General features: G+C 43.2%; 1 protein-coding gene across 9 annotated transcripts in view; it reads left to right on the top strand.

The window, feature by feature from the left end:
* PLCE1 (phospholipase C epsilon 1) overlaps window positions 1-22751 on the top strand; it is a 322989-nt gene that overhangs the window by 216271 nt on the left and 83967 nt on the right. For all 9 annotated transcript variants that reach the window (XR_005793574.1, XM_040485907.1, XM_040485901.1 and 6 more), the window contains 3 exons: window positions 5704-5849; window positions 11115-11373; window positions 12976-13181. Coding sequence is in view for 8 of the 9 variants with exons in the window: in XM_040485907.1 (XP_040341841.1) it covers window positions 5704-5849; window positions 11115-11373; window positions 12976-13181 (611 nt within the window). In the remaining variant the exon portion in view is untranslated. The remainder of the gene's footprint in view (window positions 1-5703; window positions 5850-11114; window positions 11374-12975; window positions 13182-22751) is intronic.

Consider the following 22751-nt stretch of genomic DNA (forward strand, 5'->3'; position numbering starts at 1 on the left):
CTGCCTGCCCCTGCCTGCTGGCAAGTGGGCGACACCCCGGCCTCAGGGAGGTTACAGAGACGGCCATCTGTGCAGTACTACAGAAATGACGCTTCAGCTGTGACTAAGGGCTACACCAGGGGTGCAGAAAGGGACACTGAACCCGTGACGTAGTTTTCACCCTAAGTATGAGAAAGAATCACCGGGGAGTTATCTTAAAAAGCAGCTTCCTGGGGTGCCTGGGTGGCTCAGTCGGTTGAGCATCCGACTTCGGCTCAGGTCATGATCTCACAGCTCATGAGTTCAAGCCCCACGTCGGGCTCTGTGCTGACAGCTCGGAGCCTGGAGCCCGCTTTGGATTCTGTGCCTCCCTCTCTCTCTGCCCCTAACCCACTCACATTCTGTCTGTCTCTCTCAAAAATAAACATTAAAAAAAAAAAAAAAAAAAAAAGCAGCTTCCTGGGCCCTGCTCTCAGAGACTCTAGGCAAGAACTTGAAATCTGCATTTCAACAAACACCCTACTACTACCACTAGAGGTTCCAAGGCCAGTGATGTGCATTTTGAAGAGTGCTACCTAGGCAGGGGTGTGTGTGTGTGTGTGTGTGTGTGTGTGTGTGTGTCTGACAATGTGTGTGTATGCCCACATGCCCACGGTTCAAGGGTTGTTTTAGGAAAGCTCTGCGAAGGGCAGATGTCAATGTGCACTGCATATCGACAGAGCGGCTTTGTCTGGGTTTTCACTGTCTTCTTTAGATCTCACCATTCGAGCCCAGCCCCTGCAGTTAGGGGGACCAGATACCCACTACAAAGGATCATCTTTCTATGAACATTGCTCAGCTTATTAAAAAAAAAAAAAAAACTTTTTGGCACAAAGACATTTGTCTCTTTTTTCTGGACCTGGGAACAGCAGTAGGAAGTGTTCAGGCCTTTTCCCAAATATAATCCCTGACCAATTGGAGGCTGAGAATCCTCTCTGCCAGCGGCCTCCTGGGACCCTGGGTGGCCTGCCTGTCGGTCAGAGGCACCAAGCACCCCCACACTGGAGATGTGGGAAAGATGCTCTTAGTCCTTGAGGACGTAAGGTCTAGTGGGGGAGACAGAACAGACCCATGTGAAAGAGTCAGACACACAAATACAATAAAAATAAAGCAGATGCAAATCCTTGCAGCAGTGAGAATCCCAGTGCAGATGTGAGCTTGGTCTCAGGGTCCACCATCAAGTCACAGGAAGAAGTTGAATGTGAGTTGCTAGGTGAGCATCAGAAAAACCTTTCTAGAAGAGGTCACATTTACTCCTTTGCCATGTCTCATGGAGCACTTACTGTGGGCACTGCTACTGGTGGGCATGGCAGACCCAGGGTCTGCTTTTGGGGGAACACAGTGCTGACTGTGCAGGGAGTCTGGGGTCAAGGAGACTGGGGGCCCCACATAGCCCAGCACATCACCCAGCCCAGATGGGAAATCAGAGCAGTCCTCTTCAAGGAAGTGGTGTTTTCATCAGATTCCTAAAGGCAGCCCTGCCCCTGACCTTAGGGGAGCCAAGATGAAGTACAAAGGACAAAGCAAAAAGAAGGCCCCAGCCTGTGGCCTTCCCACCTTCTCTTTCCATCCTGGCTTGTGTGCCTGGGTGTGGACACTTCAGACCTCCAGTTCAAACTCCATCCACACACCACACCCCCACAGGCCCTCTGCCAGCCTTTGGGCCTGGAGTTATGATCTCCCTACAGAAGGACTGATCCAGATACCAGGCTCTTGCAGGCCCAGAAGTGGGCTTGAGCTGTTTAGACAGGGGACTTGGGAGTCCTGAGTCTTCAGGGATGAATGATCTGGAAGTGAGTGCACAGCCACTGGGCAGACCCATTCCCTCCACCCCATCACAGGCCTTCTAAAGCATGGGACCCAGGGCAGGTCCTGAGGGCAGTTTTACCTAATCAAAGTCTGGGGGCCATGGAGACCCATCCCATAGAAGACCCCTGAAATGAGAAAAGGCCTTGGTCATCTCCCTAAAAGCAGGAGTGTGGAGAAAGGTCGAAGGTGAGGTTGCAGAACTGATGGGGGCCTGGTGGCCAAGGTAAGGATTTGGCTTCACAAAGGACACGGGCAGGACATGGTGGGGGCCAGGGAAAGGTAATTTATGAATGGAACAAAAGCATTCCTTCCAGACTGAGCTTGTGTGATGCCAACAAGGTGTTTGATGTGAGGAGAGCAAGCTGTTGAGTTTGGCTAGGCCTGAGAGTACTGACAAAAGCAAAAGAGGCAGAAAAGAAGTGTCTGGAGAGGAGCAGTTGTGGAGTTTGTAGACCTGTACCCAGGGTCAGGCCCTCAGGGTAATCACAGAGCCTCTGGGAGGGACTCTTAGGGAATTAGGCGGGGGCCAGATTCTGTCTTTATTCTGTGCTAACCATTCAAATAGGGCAAAGTAATCTGCCACATTTAACACCTTTCTACTCTACACTTGAGTTTTAGTACTCTCTATATGTGCAGTTTTTGTGTTTTTCTGTGTTATTCCAGTCCTGAAATTCTTTCTGGATTGGCAACACATCCCATTTTCCACTTAATAAATACAACCACCGTTTATGCCTTGGGCAACATTTTTCAGTCATTGCCAGATCCTTATGGGGTTTTTTGTGACATTCGTTTTTCATAATTAGTGATGAAAGTCACATCACTTAGTGCCTATAAAATTATAAATACATCAGTCCGCAATAAGACTTTTTTTTTGTCCCTGAAGTCTGTACGCAGATGGTGTGTGTGTGTGTGTGTGCGCGTGTGTGTGTATGTTTGTGTGTGTGTTTATGATAACAGTGCTTACATAATCTCAACAACCAGGCCCTGGGGACTCACACTTGGAGATGGAACGGCTGGTTTAAATTAGGTTTCCATGTGAAATACTGTATCGCTATTTTTTTCCTAACATTGTGGGAAAGTATATGGAAAATGATTTGACTGATAGGAAATAAATCTGGATGCATGATCAGGATGGAGGCACCAACCACGTGGTGGTCTGCGTCTGCTCTGTGAAGCTGGCCTCTCCAAGGGAAGATGGATTAACCCTTTCAGATCACTAGACTAGTAAGTCACTGTGTGGGACCAGAATAGCCTAAAAGAGCAGTGACTCTCCAGAGCTGCTGATTGGCAATCAGTTTCAGTAAAAAAGGAACTACAGCCACAAGAAGAATATAGCCAGAGGGCTCAAGACCTAATGCATCAGGTGTCTTTGGGAAACGCTTTTAACTTTTGGGGATTTATTTTCATTTGTAAGAAGATGAGTGTGAATTTCTAGCTCAAAGAGTCAATAATTATGACTCTAAGTGTTTGCTCACAGTTCCCCAGAGCAGGATAGGGCTCATTAAAGGCAAATCACATGAAAGGAAAAACTACACAGAACACCCATGACACTCAGTCAGTATTGACAAAACAGTTTCTTGCTCTGGAGAGTCAGGGTTTCACAAAGGTGACTTTTCACTGGGTAACCAGGTGATGAGGGCACAAGGCATAGAGACAGTGAGCAAGGAATCGCTTATAGCCGCAGGAGAAAGGATGGATCTGGGACTCGAGAAGGCTCCTGTGTGCTCAAAACAGCCCCGGGAGATCAGAACAAATGGCCATCTTAGGTTCTCCTCTTCCCAAGAGGCTCTGAATTCCTTGCAGGATGATCTGGACCCAGGCTTGTCCTAGGAGTCTGATTCCAGATCTGTTCTCCTGATGTTGCACGAAGTCCAGAGCAGGCTGAGAGCAGAGGTGCGTGCTCGGGGCCCACTGGGCTGGGGCAGGGCTGGGGCAGGGGCTCAGGGTGGCAGGTGGTCCCTCACATCCTGCATCACACTCCCGGCTGGTCCCACGGTGTGACCCTGTTTTACCGATGAAGGTCCCTGGTGCCACTGTTTTGCTTTTTGTTTCTGTGTAAGAAAGGGGAAGAGGTGTTCAGCATCTCTCTCTTCTGTTCTCCTTTTTTCGTTGCTTTAATTATTTTTTTGGTACTCTCCTTGGTATCTTCTCCTTTTAGTCTGACTCTGTGTTCAAATATGCAGCTCTTAAGCAAGTGCTTAGGAAAACCTAAGCGGTGCCAAGTTTAAAGAAACTGTCATCCCTCATCAGATAAAAGAGTACCGCACTGGGAGTCCTAGTTTTGACATTAACAAGAACTGTGACCTCAGAAGATCACTTCTCCCATGAGCCATAGATTCTTCATCTGGAAAAATGGGTTTGGACCGCCCTCTGTGGTTGCTGCCAGCACTAAATGTCATTCGTTCCTACCATTTTATCAATGGGGCCGGTGGGGGTGGGAGGGAAGTGCAGTATGCCGTAGACCTTAAACTCTTTTTTTTGTTGTAGTTGTCGTGGGTCACCATGAGCGGGTGTTCTGGCCTCCCTCTCCCTCAGGCCAGGGAAATGAGGTGGTCCCAGGTGTCAGCACTGTTACTGAACCAGTGCAGCTAATGGGCCATGTGGGGTCAAGACCAAGGCTTTGGTTTGTTAGCAACTAAGTTTATCAGTCCAGACATTAGCTAGGAGGGAGAAAGTAACTTAAATGAACACAAGTATTCAAGCACCAACGTATAGGTAGCAGCAAAATAATCTTAGAGATTAAGCAGAGGATTGAGGCTGCATATCATGGGGGGGGGGGGGCTTAGAAGTAGCTCATTATTAAATGTTATACTCTACTCTGTGTCGTAGAAAAAACTAATCACATTAGAATAACTTTCATCCCAGACCTCGTGTATACACATCAGGCATTTAGTGAGTGGTTAATAGTGCCACCTCTGTGGCCCACATGCCTAAATTCAAATTCAGGCTTTACCACTTTGGGTTGAAGACTTGCACAAATCTCTTAGGCCCTCTGCCCTTCAGTTTCCTCATCTATAAAATGAGGATAATAATAATCCCTGACTCCAGACTGTTGTGAGAGGTGAGTTAACATATGTAAAGTGCTTAGAATAATTCCCGGCACCCGGCACATGGTAAGTGCTATGTAAGTATCTGTTCATTATTAGTCATTTGAGCAGCATAATAGATAAGGGGTTTATTAAAGATAGTTTAAATATATATATTTTTTGCATTTTTCATTTGATAGCATGCATTTTACTACTTGATAAATATTCTTTTATTTATGGACTAAGTGCATTGATTGCATTTAATCTTGCTGCCCATCAGTCAAATGTATTTATATGTATTTTAATCAATATTATCCTTGGGCTTTATTTTCTTATAGTCTCATGGAATTTTATGGATCGAGAGGGAGTTCATGAATTACCTTTCAGCCTCCTTACTTTAAAGATGAAGAATATGGAGAAGTGAAGTGACTTTCCCAGAATCCCATAGCAAAGCAGTGATGGAGACCCAGAGCTTCACCTCCGATCTCTCAGCTGGGTCTTTCATTTCCCAGTACTAAACTGATTTTAAAAAAAAAGAAAAAGAGTGGGGTGCCAAGGTGTCTCAGTCTGTTGAGCTACTGACTTTGGCTCAGGTCATGATTTTGCGGTTTGTGAGTTCGAGCCCCACATCAGGCTCTGCGCTAACATCTCAAGCCTGCTCCAAATTCTGTGTCTCCTTCTCTCTCTGCCCCTCCCTTGCTCACACACACACTCTCTCTCTCAAAAATAAACATTAAAAATTAAAAGAAAAAAGAAAGAAAGAAAAGAAAAAGAGTTTTCCTGTGGAAAAAAAATATTCCTTGAGTTTTCAGGACATAGGTTCAGTGGATCCCCTCTCTGCATTTTCTAGGTGAGCTCCTGGGTAACGTGGCTGATCCTCACGGCGGGCTCCATGGAGGAGAAGCGAGAAGTCTTCTCCTATTTAGTACACGTGGCCAAATGCTGCTGGAACATGGGCAACTACAATGCTGTCATGGAGTTCTTGGCCGGCCTCAGGTATGGGAGTGGGGAATACAGTTATCTGGGTACGAGGTGAATGGCACTGAATTAATTGCCCTGGAAACCACATTTACCCAAACCAGGCACTTAGTAGTGATTATTTGCAGGAAATACATTATCCTTTGCTAACACCACAAACCTTGCCCCTCAAAGATGTAGCAGAATTCAGCCCCTATGGCCAGTCATGCTTCTAATTAACTGTCTGCTCTGATCTGTTGGCCAAGCTGGGTAAAATTTCCTGCTTGCATAACTCCATCCGCCCCATCACTGACCGCTGCTTACCCTCTGTGTCCTATAAACCCCACTGTTATCTATCTCTTTGCAGCTCTGCCTTATGAATTGCCTCAGCACTGTAGCATCCCAGCCACTGCCTGGGAGTGGCTAACACTGATAATAAGCATTCAATAAAAGTAGTTCTTATTTTTATTGAACACTTACTATATATCAGGCACTGGGCTGTACATTTCCTATGCATTAAATATTTTAATTCTCATAACAGTTTCTTGGTAGATACTAAAATTCCTACATCTTGCAAAAGAAGGAACTAAAGTTAGAAGTTAAGTCATTCACCCCAGGCCATCTGGAACGGCTGGGATGTGAATGCAGGCAGCCTTGATTTGAGAGTCCTTGCCCTTCACCTCCGATATCTTGCTCTTATGCCTTCTCCACTAAGCTAATAATAAGATCACCATTTTATCAATAAAGTCTTCTACCTTTTTCCCTTTCAAGCCTCAGTTACCCGGCATAAAGTAACTGCCCCTCACTCTTAATGGAGGCAATGTGGTGTGAGGAAGAGCATGAGTTGTTGGGTCAGAACAATGGGATCAAATCCTGGCTCCCCCATGGAATAGCTGTGTGGTCTGGGCAAGGTGCTCGACCTCCTTGAGCCCCAGTTTCTTTATCTGTAAAATGGGGATGATAATAATAAAAAGCACCTACTTCCTCACCCAGGATTTAGTGAGATAGTACGAAGTGTTTAGCATGCATGTTTGGCATGCAGTGAGGCCCCATAAAGCGAACCTGTTGTTCTCAGTGTCTGAGATTCGCCTTCCCAGTGAGGGTTCTCACTATAAATAGATCTTGCTCCCTAACGTTATCGGGATTTTTCTTTGATTCTCCAGATCCCTGCAAAGGGATTCGTGGTTGGGGGAAAAAGGAAATTTCTCAGAGTTGGAATTTTTTTTGTCCTTTTGAGCTTTCTTAACTAAGAATAACTCAAATGACCGTGTCATTGGCATTCAAAATGATACATACAGATGTATCAGTCATGGCTCAAAAGAAGGAAAAAATAGAAAAAATACTGGGAGAACAGGAGGTGATTTGGATGATTGGATTCTCTTTGTGATAAGTTTTCTACAAAGAACCTCTGGTATTTTTCTTTAAAGAAAAGATTACATTATGATAACATAGTTCTATTTTAATGACACTTCTCCTCTGTGTTTGGCAAATTGGTGCCAGCTATTGGCTGGGGACCTCACTTCCTCTCTTCTGGACATCACTGTCCTCAAAGCATGGCAGCTGGCTTGCTCCGAAGTGAATGACAAGAAAACAAGGCAGAAGCTGCAGTGCCTTTTATGACCCAGCCTCAGAAGTCACACGCTGTCACTTTACTACATTATACTGGTCACATAAGACTAGCACTGGTTGATTGTGCGTGGGGTCTGTGCTACACAGGGAGGTGTGGATGATTGGAAGAAACAATTAGAAGTAAAAAGATTTACATATAACAATATTTACTCAATCATGGTGTCAATTTAAAATAACCCAGGGGTGCCTGGGTGGCTTAGTTGGTTAAGCATCTGACTCTTGATTTTCAGCTCAGGTCATGATATCACAGTTCATGAGTTCAAGCCCCACATTGGGCCCTGTGCTGACAGTAGGGAGTGAGCCTACTTGGGATTCTTTCTCTCCCTCTCTCTGTCCCTCTGCCCCTCCCCCACTCATGAGCAATAAATACATACATACATACATACATACATACATAAATAAAGTTTAAAAAATAAAAATGAAAAATACAATAACCCAAATGAATATCAGTGGAGAAATGAATGAAATTACATGATGTATTCTTACAATGGAATATTATTTAACCACCAAAAATGTTTTTGAAAAATGTTTGATATCATTGGAAAACACATAATATATAATGCATAAAAATATCTGGGAACAAGGCTGTCTTTACTTAATAGCCTCAGCAATATTTACACAACAACATTTATAAAACATTCAGAACATACATCTACAAGTAGAATAAATACTGGAAGGAAATATACCTAATGTTGCCTGTGGATGTAGAACTATGGGTGGGTTTTCTATATTTTTGGTATTTTCCAGATTTTCTACAACAAGCATCTAGTACCTTTATAAACAGAAAAAGAAAGTTTTAAAACCAGTGTCAGTTCTCAATCTAACAAAAAACCATTGATCTTGCTGAGGTTTGTCTTGTGCCCCCAAATGTACTGTGACTACTGTCACTCACAGAAACAAGGGCGATTAAATATAATGAGAACTGTGTCTCACTCATTTATTCACTTAGTTTATTCACACTTCCATTTCATGCCCCAAAAGGGATTCTTACCACCTTATAAGAAACCAATGTTCATAGCAGCACTCTCAACAATAGCCAAATTATGGAAAGAGCCTAAATGTCCATCAACTGATGAATGGATAAAGAAATTGTGGTTTATATACACTATGGAATACTACGTGGCAATGAGAAAAAATGAAATATGGCCTTTTGTAGCAACGTGGATGGAACTGGAGAGTGTGATGCTAAGTGAAATAAGCCATACAGAGAAAGACAGATACCATATGGTTTCACTCTTATGTGGATCCTGAGAAACTTAACAGGAACCCATGGGGGAGGGGAAGGAAAAAAAAAAAAAAAGAGGTTAGAGTGGGAGAGAGCCAAAGCATAAGAGACTGTTGAGAACTGAGAGCAAACTGAGGGTTGATGGGGGGTGGGAGGGAGGAGAGGGTGGGTGATGGGTATTGAGGAAGGCACCTTTTGGGATGAGCACTGGGTGTTGTATGGAAACTAATTTGACAATAAATTTCATATATAAATAAAAAAAAAAAAAAGAAAGAAAGAAACCAGGTATAGGGCAGGCTGGACTCAGTGGGGTGAAATCAGGAAACAATTTTAGTTTCCTGACCTCACTGTCATTCAAACCTGCCTGACTGACTTTCCCTGCCCCCTGCTCTGGGTCATACCTTGGGAGGTCCTATAGCTTTCCCGGTCACTGATGGGGTCAATAACTTGTCTCATTCTCCTTTGCTCATGAGCATGAATAAATCTCAGAAACACACAGCTGTGCAAGAAAAGCAGGATGCCTCAGTACCTAATGTGTGACACCATTTATATAAAGTTTAAAAGCACTCACACATCCCTACAAACTGCTGGGTGATCTATACCTATGTTGGGGAAGCATACACAATTGTAAGGGAACGAGAACACTGGTCCCCTTTGTGGTCCCTTTTGGTGAGGGAAAGAGGAGTGTGTGTTCCTGGAGGAGCCCACTGAGGTCTCAACCACATTATTAATGTTTTGTTTTTAATGTTTACTTTTGAGAGAGAGAGAGTGAGCAGGGGAGGGGCAGAGAGAGAGGGAGACACCGAATCCAAAGCAGGCTCTGTGCTTAAAGCAGAGTGCCCGATGTCAGGTTAGGACTCATGAACTGTGAGATCATGACCTGAGCTGAGCCCAATGTTTTATTTTTTAAATGGAGAGGTTGGTGCATGGGGTTTGTCATGTTGTACTTCTCTATGTCCTTTGAATGTCTTCTCTTGGACATAGTGATTTTTTAATCCAGTCTGATATAAATCAAAATTTCAACCTCACCTTTGGTTTAAAGCATCACCTTTTCCCCACATTTCGCAGCCCAACAAATCTCAGAAACCTGCAGTGGAGCAAGAGAACAGGGTTTATCTTTTCTCACTCCAGCTCGGGGTCCTTGCAGAAAAAGTGGACAGGAGAAGAAAGAGGAAGGGAGATGGGGTAAAGGAAGCAAAGGTCTCCCTTGATGGGGACAGTTATAATCTGGCCTAGGTGCTCCCAAAGACAGGTGTGCTTTTAGGGTTCCTCCCCAGTCACTCCTCCTACATTCCCCCACCTGCTGCCCTGTAGGTACCTCTCACTGCACCATTAGCCAGCGAGGAGCAAGGCGCACTCAGTCCCCAGGATCCAGCTCTGGAAACCCTGTCCTCGCAGACTCTTTCTGCTGGGATTCCTCCTTGGGCAGCCACGTGGACACGTGGAACTGCCCCTCACGGTGGCCCTTACAGACTCACAGGAAACACACAGTGTTTTGCCCTCCCAGATTCTGCAAATGCAGGACAGGCCCACGGGAACCTTTGGGCAGCCCTACGCAGCCTGTCATCTTTAGACTTTTCCAGGCAGGAGTCACACACCAGGCTAAGTGATCAACAAACTCAGGACAAAGGTCAGCCTCTCCATGGAGTTCACTTGAAGCCCCTGCCCTGGGATGGTCCTCCTCCTTCTCACATATAGAGGGCTCTGACAACTCTATCCAAAGAAATATTCCCTACCTGGCTGCTCAGAGCCAATTCTGCATGGCATGATGGACGGTTATATACCACAGAGGGCAAAGCTGTTGGGGTACCCTTGTGATGAGCTGGTGCCTCTCTTTAGGAAGTGGGGTACAATGTCACCTGTTGTTGTCAGCAGCAAGTTCATCATAGGAAAAGTCCCATCTAACATCCTGTTATGCAAATAGTATTTTAAGATCATGTCCCTTAGGATAACCCGTGGCTTAACGTCAAAGCTGGATTTAGTAAAAGCAGTTCTATAAAAGAGACCAAAACAGATTTCATGTATTTTACTGAGAAACTGGCCTAATCCAAGGATAACATTTTAAATATCAAGAGGAGTGGACGCACCATATTTTCTGCAGATAGTCCTCCATAAATATCTGTACAAACCATATGACCCACTAGGTTTCCCTTTCGGCTATAGCTGCCAGAAAAATTCAAACCTAGTTTTATGCCCACCTTCCAAAATTAACTCCTTCCACAAATAACATGTGTTATTTGTATCTGTCCTATTTAATTTTGTGTTTCAATTTTTAATTAAAAGTAATACCTCATTTGGGGAAGTAGGTGGGTGGAGATAGGAGTCCTAAATAAATATCGAAACAGTGAAAACTGAGGCAAAAAGAATAAATTTGCATGGAGCTTGGGCTATATACTACAAACGATATTATTTCTCCTTCAGTCTCAAAAAACATCATTTACTTACAATAGGTCAAGAAAAGTTTTAAAAATGTGGCAGTTTATGGACCAGTCTGACCTAGAGACCATGAGGAGCCTGAAGGATGCCATGGCTCAGCACGAATCTTCCTGCGAGTACAAGAAGGTGGTCACGCGGGCTCTGCACATACCTGGCTGTAAGGTGGTTCCGTTCTGTGGGGTGTTTCTGAAGGAGCTCTGTGAAGTACTGGACGGAGCCTCCGGCCTCATGAAGCTTTGCCCGAGGTACAATTCCCAAGAAGAAACTCTAGAGGTGAGTCCTTTCAAAATCTGAAGTCTTCATTGCTGCCTGGCTCCTCACTCACTAAGGCCAAGAAAGAACCTGCGGAGCCTAGGCTAATCCGTTGTCACTGTTGTGCTGGGTAACAGGTCCTTGGAAATTCCTGAGAAAAAAATGCTGGCTAGCACTGTTTGGGGCTTCTTCTTGTTAAATTAGCTTGAATGGAGCAGTGTGTAAGTACCAGTGAAAATGGGTGCTGTTCTCTGATTTTTTTTTTTTAAGGGATGATGGGGTTTTCTTCTCTCATTGGGTGGGAATGTCTGTATGCAGAGGATAAGAGAAGTCAAGCAAGAGTAGTAAGTTTTCTGAATCAGAGAAAGAAAACATGGCGGGAGGTCAACGCTGCGTTGCTTTCCTCCTCTGCGGGAGGACCCTGGAGAAGCTGGTGTCTCATGTAAAGACGAGCTCCAGGCTCTGATCACGGCTGTCTCGGCTCTCCCAGGCCCGTGGCTTCTTGTTCCTGACTCCCAGAGGGGAGAGGACCTTGTGAGCTTTGACTCAGGGTATGGGGCATTGGAGAGAAAGGGCTCGGAGAAACTTGAAGAAAATAAGGAAGCCTCCCTAGATGGTGTTTAGAAATGAAAGAAGAGACTGAATTGGGAGAACTTTACCAAGAATTTTGAGGAGTCCATAGCTGGCAGTTTCAAACCCAAATCTAGGATCATTGTCACCATGGCAACAGCAACACTACTGACCTTTCACACACACACACACACACACACACACACACACACACACACACACTCACATACACCCCTTCTCGGTGGCCGTGAGAAGACTCCTAAAACTTCAGCCTCCTCTGTGTCACCTGGGAACCAGGCATCACCTGGTATCAGGGAGACTTAAGAGCCCCTGACAGGCACAGGTAACACTACCAGCTTGCATCTCTCTGGCTTATGAGGGAAGATGAAAGTGCAGTAAATGGAGGAGTAAGCTTAACACAAGCCCTCCCTAGCACACCCACACCAGCTTAGACGCAGAGGATGTCTTAGACGCAGAGGATGCCACATCCAGTGGTGCAGCTGGAGCGCTTACCTCTGATGGGAGAAACTTCCTGATCATGAATACAAAGTATAAGAGCTTTAAAACCTCCAGGAAACCTCTGTGCTGCCATAGGATATATGGGAAATATAGCAAACATCATTGTTTCTCTGTGTTTCCCTTGGGCCCCAGGAATGTTATCTGGTTCCATAGAAGAATGGACTTCTGTCATGGTTTTTCTCAATTCTCTCTGCCAGGAGAAAACAACCCTACCCTTCCTCGGCAAAGTAGGGCTAATCTTCTCCCTCGGGAGCCTTGAAATAATGCTGCTTTTTGTGTTGTAAATTTGAAACGGAGCGTCGATTCCTACAGGAACTAAAATTGTCTTAGTGGAAACAAGAGTGAGTTCCGATAGCTCATGTGGTGAAACGAAAAAATGTTTTTCCTGGAGGCTCTTTCTTTTTCTTTCAATAAGAAATAGGCATAAGTGCCATTATTTATGGCTGTTGTGCTTTTATTTCCCTACCCAAGTCTTTTATTTAAGACACAGTACATGAAGTTGCAGTAACAAATTCTTGGTATGTTTTTCTGTAGTTTGTAGCCGATTACAGTGGACAAGATAATTTCTTACAACGAGTGGGACATAATGGCTTAAAGAATTCGGAGAAGGAGTCCACAGTCAACAGCATCTTTCAGATCATCAGGAGCTGCAGCCGAAGTCTGGAGGCCGAGGAGGAGGACAGCCCCAGTGAAGGAAACAGCTCCAGGAAAAATTCCTTAAGGGATAAAGCCCGATGGCAGTAAGTTCTACACTGTAAAAAGAGAGATGCTCATTTTTTTTCCTTTTTCCTATCTCAGTTTGGTGTTAGGTGGACTCCTAACAAAACCCCACCACGACTCTACCAATTCTGAATTTGAATTTTCCTTTCTAACTTGGCTGCTTTGTTCTAGACTTACCGCTCGTAATTTAACTTCTTGCCACCTGTTATCTCTTTAAAAAGAATAAGCTAGAGCTATCCTGTCATTTCTAAAAATTCAACAAATAAAGTTTTAGGATTAGAATCATGGTATTTGTTAATTTCATAGCTTCTGTAAAAAATAATTGTTATTGATCATGGGGTGGAGCACGGGGACAAGCATTAATATATTTTTAAGTCAAATACACTGATTTATTAGGGCTGGAGTGACACCCTGAAATCAGTCTTTTTAGGAGCTCCCCTAAGCCTCTGGGTGATTGTAAGTCAGGTTGTTTAAAGATCTCATTTCTGGGTGCCTGGGTGGCTCAGTTGGTTAAGCGTCTGATTTTGGCTGAAGTGATCTCATGGTCCGTGGGTTCAAGTCCCACATAGGCTCTGTGCTGACAACTCAGAGCCTGGAGCCTGCTTGGGATCCTCTGTCTCCCTTGCTCTCTGCCCCTCCCCTGCTCACTTGCTCTCTCCCTCTCTCTCAAAAATAAATAAACATTTTTAAAAGAGAGAGATCTCACTTCCAGAAACACGGTTCTGCAAGGTGGCATCTGTAGCTTTAAAACTGTTCAGTTGTTCCAATTGCTTGTTTATCTACAGCCATTGCTGCCTACCTAGACATGTGTACCCACAACTACATGACAAGTTCAGAAATCAGTGGTCTTGGGGCATATATTATGCCTCTTCAAGGCCATTTGTTCATGGGAAAGTCTAACTCAAATGGCAGAGCCTGGTCCAGCTAGAGGAATCCTCTAGCGCCATCTAAAACCTGTCTACTGGCTTTGACATCTTTGCCATGAAAGATTTTATCTGTAGTCAGTATTCATGAGTCATACCTTGCAGTTGTCTTTGAGTCCTTATGCACAATTGTGTGCATTTATAAGACCTTGTAGTTTGTTTTGCAAAGCCTTTTCTGGTTGTCTCTGTGTGTGTGAGCCTATACTGGGAAGGGCAACAGTGTTTTCAGAAAATAATTTCTTTGGATTTATAGAGCTAAATCCTTAGAATCTGTTGTGAACATAGAAATGAATGCTTTGTGCCTGAATCTCTAATGCTGTTATGTTTTAAGGAGATAAACCTGTATTCCAGATTCCTCCAAAGGACCCAAGTGCTCAAAGAATAATCTTACCACAGTGTCTGGGCCCTAAAGCTCAAATGTCTCACAAGTAGCTTCTACCAGTTGTTTTTTGTTTTTTAATTATCTCAAATCAAAGATTATTTGAAAGTTTTCTCACTAACTGTTGCCAACATTAGTAGCAATGTATATGCAGAGAGGGGACCGTTGATAAATAAACACATGTCTGCACAGGAAGCATCTCATAGCCATTTAAGTCCTTAATCTATATCTGCCTTTACTTGCCTATCTGTGTTTATAGGTATCTAGGTATATACTAAACTCCTTTCACAAAAGATTTTGTAGATGCTTATAAGAATAAATATATATAAGGGCACCTGGGTGGCTCAGTCAGTTAAGCATCTGACTCTTGCTTTTGGTTCAAGTCATTATCTCATGGTTTGTGGGATCAAGCCCCATGTTGGGCTCTGTACTGACAGCAAGGAACCTGTTTGGGATTCCCTCTCTCTCTTTTCCTCTCTCTCTACCCCCCCCCCGGCTCTTTCTCTCTCTCAAAATAAATAAATAAACAATAAAAAGTGAATAAATATAAATAATTGATGATATTAAGGGAAAAGAGAAATAGGATAGGAAAAAGTAAAACATAATCAAGTGTGTACTATCCAGTCTTTACAGTGACTAAATTTTGTTCTGAGAATTCTTAGTGACCAAAAGAAAGAAACAGTCATGATCCATGATAAGTTTCACGGTATTTATAAGAAAAATCAGACAGATGATTTAGAGAAGAAGCATGCCTTTTCCTTTGTTACACCCTACTAGGAGAGATACATCATCCCTGAATAGATAAAATAATGAATTTCAGATGGCTCTTCTTTATAACAACCTTCTCTTGGGGCAATGTGGGGAGGGGTGGGAGGTGTCACTTAAAGATGTCAACCTTTCTAAACTACTTTTAGGAACGCTGCCTTTGATTGAGCCTTAGAGACTTAGCCTCTGAGTTTCCCTTAACATCTTTTTGACGTTTTTTCTGGCCTGGAGTTCCTTCTAGTAATACATTTCTTATTTCATCCAACCACTTCTCCAGAAATTTTCATTCCCAATTTTCTACTTATTCTCTTGTCCCCTTTCTAATCATTTTATCATCTACATCCCAAGAATGTTGTTCTTTCACTTCCCGTTTTCCAGCCTTTACTGGTAAGCAGTCTTAGAAGGGGAAAAAAATCACAAAAATGCAAATATCCTGTGAAGCCATGTTAAAATCACATTAAAAGCTAGGTCACTCAGTACCAGAAATAGTTTGTTTTACCCCAAGTGGCTGCTCCTCTGAAAAGAACCAGCAAACACAAAAACCGGGGGTGGGGGTATTTAATAGAATTCACTGAACCCAAATCAGCAAGCACTGTTCCTAGGACCATCTGACAGGCCTGGGGAACCTATTCCTGAACCAGAGCCCCGTGTTATAATTTCCAGCACAGGGATGTGTGTGTCAAAGGGATTTCCAGGTCCCAAAACCCATAGGAACCATGCTTTGTTGTTGATTTGGCCGAAACAAAGACTCTATAAACCTTTAGCCCTGTTCCTGTGGCAGCCATCAACTCTGTGAAACTTACATCAAAGAAAGAAGGGACAATCTCATGGTCATTGCTTCTCCCAGCCTGCAGAGTTCTCTTATAATTTTTCTCAAATCTCCCAGCTACTCCTGCCAGAAAACCCATTTGAAGCACTCACGGAAACCCCAGGAAAGTGATTATAAAAAGTTCAAGTCCTCAGCAGGAAAGGAATAGGGTTTAGAGAATCTCAAAAGGTCAGTGGAATTTTAGGGTCAACTCATCCAACTCCCCTGTACAGATGAAGAAGTGATGCCCATGGAGTCACTTGCCCATATGATGCCTACAGAGCTGGGGCATAAGCCTGACCACATTTTCAGTACAAGACAGGGTCTTTTCTCCTGCAGTGTTCAAGGCATTTCTTGTTACTGTAGAGGGGCTAACCTCAGCTTCTTTTTATTTCTAGTTCCTATAGATTGGGAACATCTGAATTATAAAAACACTCCAGTTATATTTTATACAACCCATAAAACTCATTAATAAAGACTTTTTGGGGTACCTAGATGGTTCAGTCAGTTGAGCATCCGACTCTTGATTTTGGCTCAGGTCATGATCCCAGGATCATGGGATTGAGTCCATATCAGGCTCCATCCTGAGTGTGGAGATTCTTAAGATTCTCTCTCCCTCTCTATCTGTCTCCCTCTGCCCCTCTCCCCTGCTCACATTCTCTCTCTCTCTCTCTCTCTCTCTCTTTAAAATAAAATAAAATTTTAAAAAGTGATGATTTTTTTAAAATTTACCAGCACGGAGAATAAAGAGTTTTGTCTGTGTGAGTATGTGTAAGTCATGGAGGCATAAGAGAAGCATGTGATACCATTGCAGGAAAATGGAAATTAAGAATATTAAGATGTGAGGAGCCTGGGTGGCTTGGTCGGTTGAGAATATGACTCTTGATTTTGGTTCAGGTCATGATCCTAGAGTTGTGGGATTGAGCCCCACATCGGACTCCTTCCTGAATGTGAAGCCTGCTTAAGATTCTCTCTCTCTCTCTCTCTCTCTCTCTCTCTCTCTCTCTCTCGTAAGATGTGTAAGAAGAGTGTGTAGTCATATAGGAGCTGCAAGCTCTTAATATTGTTGCCCCTCTTTAAGATGCTGCAGCTTGGGGGTGCCTAGGTGGCTCAGTCGGTTGAGTCTGACTTCGGCTCAGGTCATGATCTCACAGTTTGTGGGTTCAAGCCCCATGTCAGGCTCTGTGCTGACTCTCAGAGCCTGGAGCCTGCTTCAGATTCTGTGTCTCCCTCTCCTTCTGCCCCTCCCCTGCTCATTCTCTGTCTCTCAAAAATAAACAAACATTTAAAAAAAAGTTAAAAAAAAAAAAAAGATGCTGCAGGGGCACCTGGGTGGCTCAGTCAGTTGGGCAGCTGACTGGCTCAGGTCATAATCTCACAGCTCATGAGTTTGAGCCCCACGTCGGGCTCTGCACTGACAGCTCAGAGCCTGGAGCTTGCTTCAGATTCTGTGTCTCCCTCTCTCTCTGCCCCTTCCCTGCTCACACTCTGTCTCTCTCTGTCTCTCTGTCTCTCTCTCTCTCTCAAAAATAAATATTAAAAAAAAAAGATGCCGCAGCTTAAGAAGAATTTGTACATTTGAAGAAATTGGATATAAGTAGATAATGAGTTCAGACAGAACCTTAGAATGGAGACTGCTTCAGATGATTAAGAACTCAAATTTTGCAGTCACATTGCCAGCACTCTCTATTTATGTCACCTGGATAGGTGACTTCATCTCACTAAGCCTTGGTTTTGTCATCTAAAATAGGGATGGCCATACTGCTTTATAGAGCTGTTGTAAGGATTTTGTGAGATAAGCACTTTTGCACTGTAAATGCCACATAGATGGGGTTATCGGGGCATGGCTGCCATCGCACCCTTCAGTGCAAAGCCAGGGCATCTGGGGGCCTGACACTTAGGTGTGGGCACTTGGCAGCAGTCACCATTTTAGGACCACCCCTCAGTCATGCTCCCCTTCCTTACTGGAGAGAGCTGAATTCTGTGCCCTCCTACTCCAACTGCCTCCTTGAGACTTGCCTGGAAGATTATCCAATCCCACAGGGATAGAAAATAAGAAAGCTGAGCAGAAGGAAGTACAGTATCTGAGAAACACACACACACACACACACACACATACACACACACTCACTCACTCACACACACACTCTCAATGTGCAGGCACAAAATAATAAAATGACAGGAAACCAGTTATTCTCCATAGAAGATGGTATAGACCAGTCTCAGTCTTACAAACACCCACCTCATAACATCCTTCACATATAGTTGACTGCTTCAGGCCAGCCCAGACCCTAACATGGTCTCCCCTACACCACCCCTGGCTTTGCTGGGCATACCTGGGACCCTCTCTGTCTCTCTCTCTCTCTCTTCCTGTCTCCTCAGCCAGCACCCAAGACCAGTCCTACTTCTGTGACCTGTAACAAAGAAAGCCATTTCCCACTGTCTGCACGACATTCAATTCAAGCTAGTTTATCACTTGAATCCCAGCTTGAAATTTGGACACCATTTCCACAGTGAAGCAATGTTTGTTTGGTGGTTACATTCTAGAATATTGACTTTGCACATGTAATCCGGACAATAATAATATTAATAATATTTAACATGCTGTTATTTATTAAGAGCCTACATTTGAGCAAACACTGTCCTGAATATTTCACATATATCACATTATGTAATCCTCACAATAGTTCCGTTTTACTCAGGATCTTATACCTCCCAGGGCCAGGATTTAACCTCAGGCAGGCTGGCTCCAAATCATGATGAATCATGGTCCTGTAATCATAATAACATTGTAGGAAGTAATGAATAGTTATTAAGAAAATACATAACTAGGTTGGGGCGCCTGGGTGGCTTCAGTCGGTTAAGCATCCGACTCCTGATTTCGCTCAGGTCATGATGTCATACTTGGAGAGGTGGAGCCCCCGCAATGGGCTCTGTGCTGACAAGGTGGGGCCTGTTTGGGATTCTATTTCTCCCTCTCTGTCTGCCTCTCCCCTGCTCTCTCTCTCTGTCTCTCTCAAAATAAATAAATAAACATTTTTAAAAATGCCTAACCAAGTTGATTAATAGCCCACTTGTCCCCACATATAAGATTTTCATTAGGGAACTTTAGAAAAATATTTATCTGTCAATTTATGGTTTCTAACTGACCGACTCTGTGGAATTTCTCCAGGGGGTTCAGATACACACTTTCCTTCTGTTTCACTCCGTGGTCTTCTTCTTAGGGCATATGACCTAAGTTTGACAAAGTAGCTTCTTTGCTGGTAAATCACATCTTTGATCTTTGATTATGTTATTTGGTCCCTAAATAACCCTTTAAATGCCACCTACTCCTCCTTGTAAACCCACAGGGATTTGTCTCCTAAGAGAATCAGGCACAGAAGTGCAGAACATCCACCGTAAGATCTAAGAGACAAAGCTACTAGTTTCTATCTTGAAATGAACTTATTTCCTTACCAAAACAATTGTCACTTTTCTCTTAGGTATTATCTTAGGCTTTGTAATGTAACTGTTAACACTCAGCATTAGTCCTTTTTGTGTTCAAAAATAGAAACTGATGCTAAGAAAGACAGTGTCTCTCGTTCCCAGTTTACATTAGCTCTCAGCAGCAGAAAACAGGCTCCAGAAAAGCTGCACAGTTTTCTTTCCAGACACTGGTTTGTGTGTGTGTGTGTGTGTGTGTGTGTGTGTGTGTGTGTGTGTGTTTTAATGTTTATTTATTTTTGAGAGAGAGGGAGACAGTAGCACCAGCAGGGAAGGAACAGAGAGGGAGACACAGAATCCGAAGCAGGCTCCAGGCTCTAAGCCGTCCGCACAGAGTCCAACACGGGGCTCGAACTCATGAACCGAGAGATCATGACCTGAGCTGAAGTCGGACGCTTAACCAGGCACCCCCAGATGCTGTTTTTTGTAATACCTGAAGTTTTTCACTGGAAAATATTTGATTTAGCTCAGAACTCAAATTAAATGGAATATGGGAGACACTATTTCTTTTGCTCAATTAAAATCAGAAGTTATATGTCCAAATTAACATAAGTTGTACTTTATGGGTACAGACACTAATTGAATCCTTTCTGCTCTTAAAAAAACAACAAAAACCAGAAGTGTGACCTGGAGAATGTGAAAATGATCCCAGAGAAAGGAAATAAAAAGATAAAAGAGCTTGCATGTGGCCCTAAAGAAAACCCCTCTAGAGCAATAGTTGGGCCCATTGAGTGTAGAGAAAAGGAAGGTGGGGAAAGGAGAAGCAGGAAGAATGAAATCTTGGTCTTCCTATATTTAATTATAGTGGTGTCCTTTACTGAGCCAGACACAGTGCTAAGTGCTTTCTTTGCAAGTACTCTTATTTGAGCCTCACCTGCTCTGTGAAATGAGCATTGTCTTTTTGCCATTAACAGATAAGTAAAGTGAGGTTGAATGATTTGACCAGGCCACACAGCAGATAGGTGGCAGAGCTAAACATTAAACCCACAGTGACTATAGACGGCATGTTCCTAACCACCATTCTATGTGTATGAAGCATGAGCATAAGCATTGTAGACGAGAACATAAATAAATACTGGTTTTCCATTGTTCTTGATGGCAGCTTCAGAGGAATCAAGCTAGGCTAGACATAAAGGATTTTCTTTTTTTTCTTCACTTTTTATCATTAAATGCAACATTAAGAAAAGTACATAAAGGGTGCCTGGGTGGCTCAGTCAGTTAAACGTCTGACTTTGGCTCAGGTCGTGATCTCGCGGTTCCTGAGTTCAAGCCCCACATTGGGCTCTGTGCTGACAGCTCGAAGTCTGGAGCCTGCTTCAGATTCTGTGTCTCCCTCTCTCTCTGCCCCTCCCCTGCTCATGCTGTCTTTCTCTCTCTCAAAAATAAACATTAAAAAAAATTTTTTTAATAGTTACAAACAGAGAGGGAGGGAGGCAAATCATAAGAGACTCTTAAATACAGAGAACAAACTGAGGTTTGATGGGGCGGGGGGCGGGGTATGGAGGGGGACACTGGGGGAGAGGGGGAAATGGGTGATGGGCATTGCGGAGGGCACTTGTTGGGATGAGCACCGGGTGTTGTATGTAAGCTATGAATCACGGGAATCTACCTCCAAAACCAAGAGCACACTGTATACACGGTATGTTAGCCAATAAATAAATAAATAAATAAATAAATAAATAAATAAATATTTTAAAGATTTTAATTTAAAAAAAAATTTTAAGTACATAAAATAAGGTGTGTTTGCAGCTAGCACGCAAATCTTGATTTCTAATAACATTCTTCAATAAAAGAAAGCAAAGTTCCTTAGAGAAATGGCTGATCCTAGAGCCAGGGCAGGAAATATAAAAGATGAGCCTGGGGCATTTTGTTGTACCGGAAAGTAAAGAAGTGCTAAAAACAAACAAAGGAAGTACAATAAACTTCAAAGGAATACAAGAGCCAACTAAGAAAGCTTCTGATGGCCAAAGCTGGGACAACTCAAGCTACAAAATGAAGTAGAATTAGATTATAAACTAAAATATTAAATAAATATTCATGAACCCATATACGTAAATGATAAACAAACAGATGGGAGAGAAGAGACAAATCTCCCACGCAGAAGAATTCCAAAAAACCTATATAGATATTCTGCCCTTGAGGAGGTAGAAAATAACTTTGTACCCCTTACATGTACATGTGGACTTCCTTCCAAAGAGGACAATATGGAAAGGAGTTTTAAAAATGTCATTGAGGTGGGTGCTTGTTGGGATGAGCACTGGGTGTTGCATGTAAGCGATGAATCACAGGAATCTACCCCCAAAACCAAGAGCACACTGTACACACTGTATGTTAGCCAGTTTGACCATAAATTATATTAAAAATAATAATAAAGAATAACTTTACAGTGGGACATGACCAACACAACCTCAGTCAGATCAACATCAACAGTTAAATCATGTTAATAGTATGTTCCCTGGCTGTGATGTGAGGAGGACTCTCTAGCCCAGTGAGCTTCCTCCCCAGAACTGATAGCCCCAGTCTAATTATGAGAAAAATATCTAGCAAATTCTAATTGAGGGACATTCTACAAAATACCTAACCAGTGCTCCTCAGAACTGTCAAGATCATTAAAAACAAGGGAAGTGTAAGAAACTGTCATATATAAGAAGAGTCTTATAGAAGCATGACAACTAAATATAATATGGTATCCTGAGTAAAATCCTGGAAAAGAAAAAGGACATGGGGGGGGAAAGAAACTAAGGAACTCTATGGAGTATGGACTTCAATTAATAATAATGAATCAGTATTGGATTATGAATTATGCCAAACATAGCATCCCAATAAGATGATCATAACAGGGAAAACCAAATGTGGGATCTACTGTTTTTGAAATTTTTCCACAAATCTAAAGTTATTCTAAAGTTAAAAGTTAAAAAAAAAAAAAACGGATGTATTTTGGGGGCACCTGGGTGGCTCAGTCAGTTGAACATCCGACTTCAGCTCAGGTAGTGATCTCAGGGTTTGTGAGTTTGAGGCCCACATCAGGCTCAAAGCTGTCAGCATGAAGCCCTCTTTGGATCCTCTGTCCCCCTCTCTCTCTGCCCTTCCCCCCGCTTGTACTCTCTCTCTCAAAATAAATAAATAAACAAACTTAAAAAAAAAAAAAGGAATGTATTTGGATAATCAAGTCAATGCATGCATAACTCCCGCCCACAGTGAAACATTGCCCAGCACCAGAAACCGTGTGTTT

Source organism: Herpailurus yagouaroundi, unplaced genomic scaffold, assembly GCF_014898765.1.
Source record: "Herpailurus yagouaroundi ecotype Mexico unplaced genomic scaffold, PumYag 163, whole genome shotgun sequence".
NCBI classification, from domain to species: domain Eukaryota; kingdom Metazoa; phylum Chordata; class Mammalia; order Carnivora; family Felidae; genus Herpailurus; species Herpailurus yagouaroundi.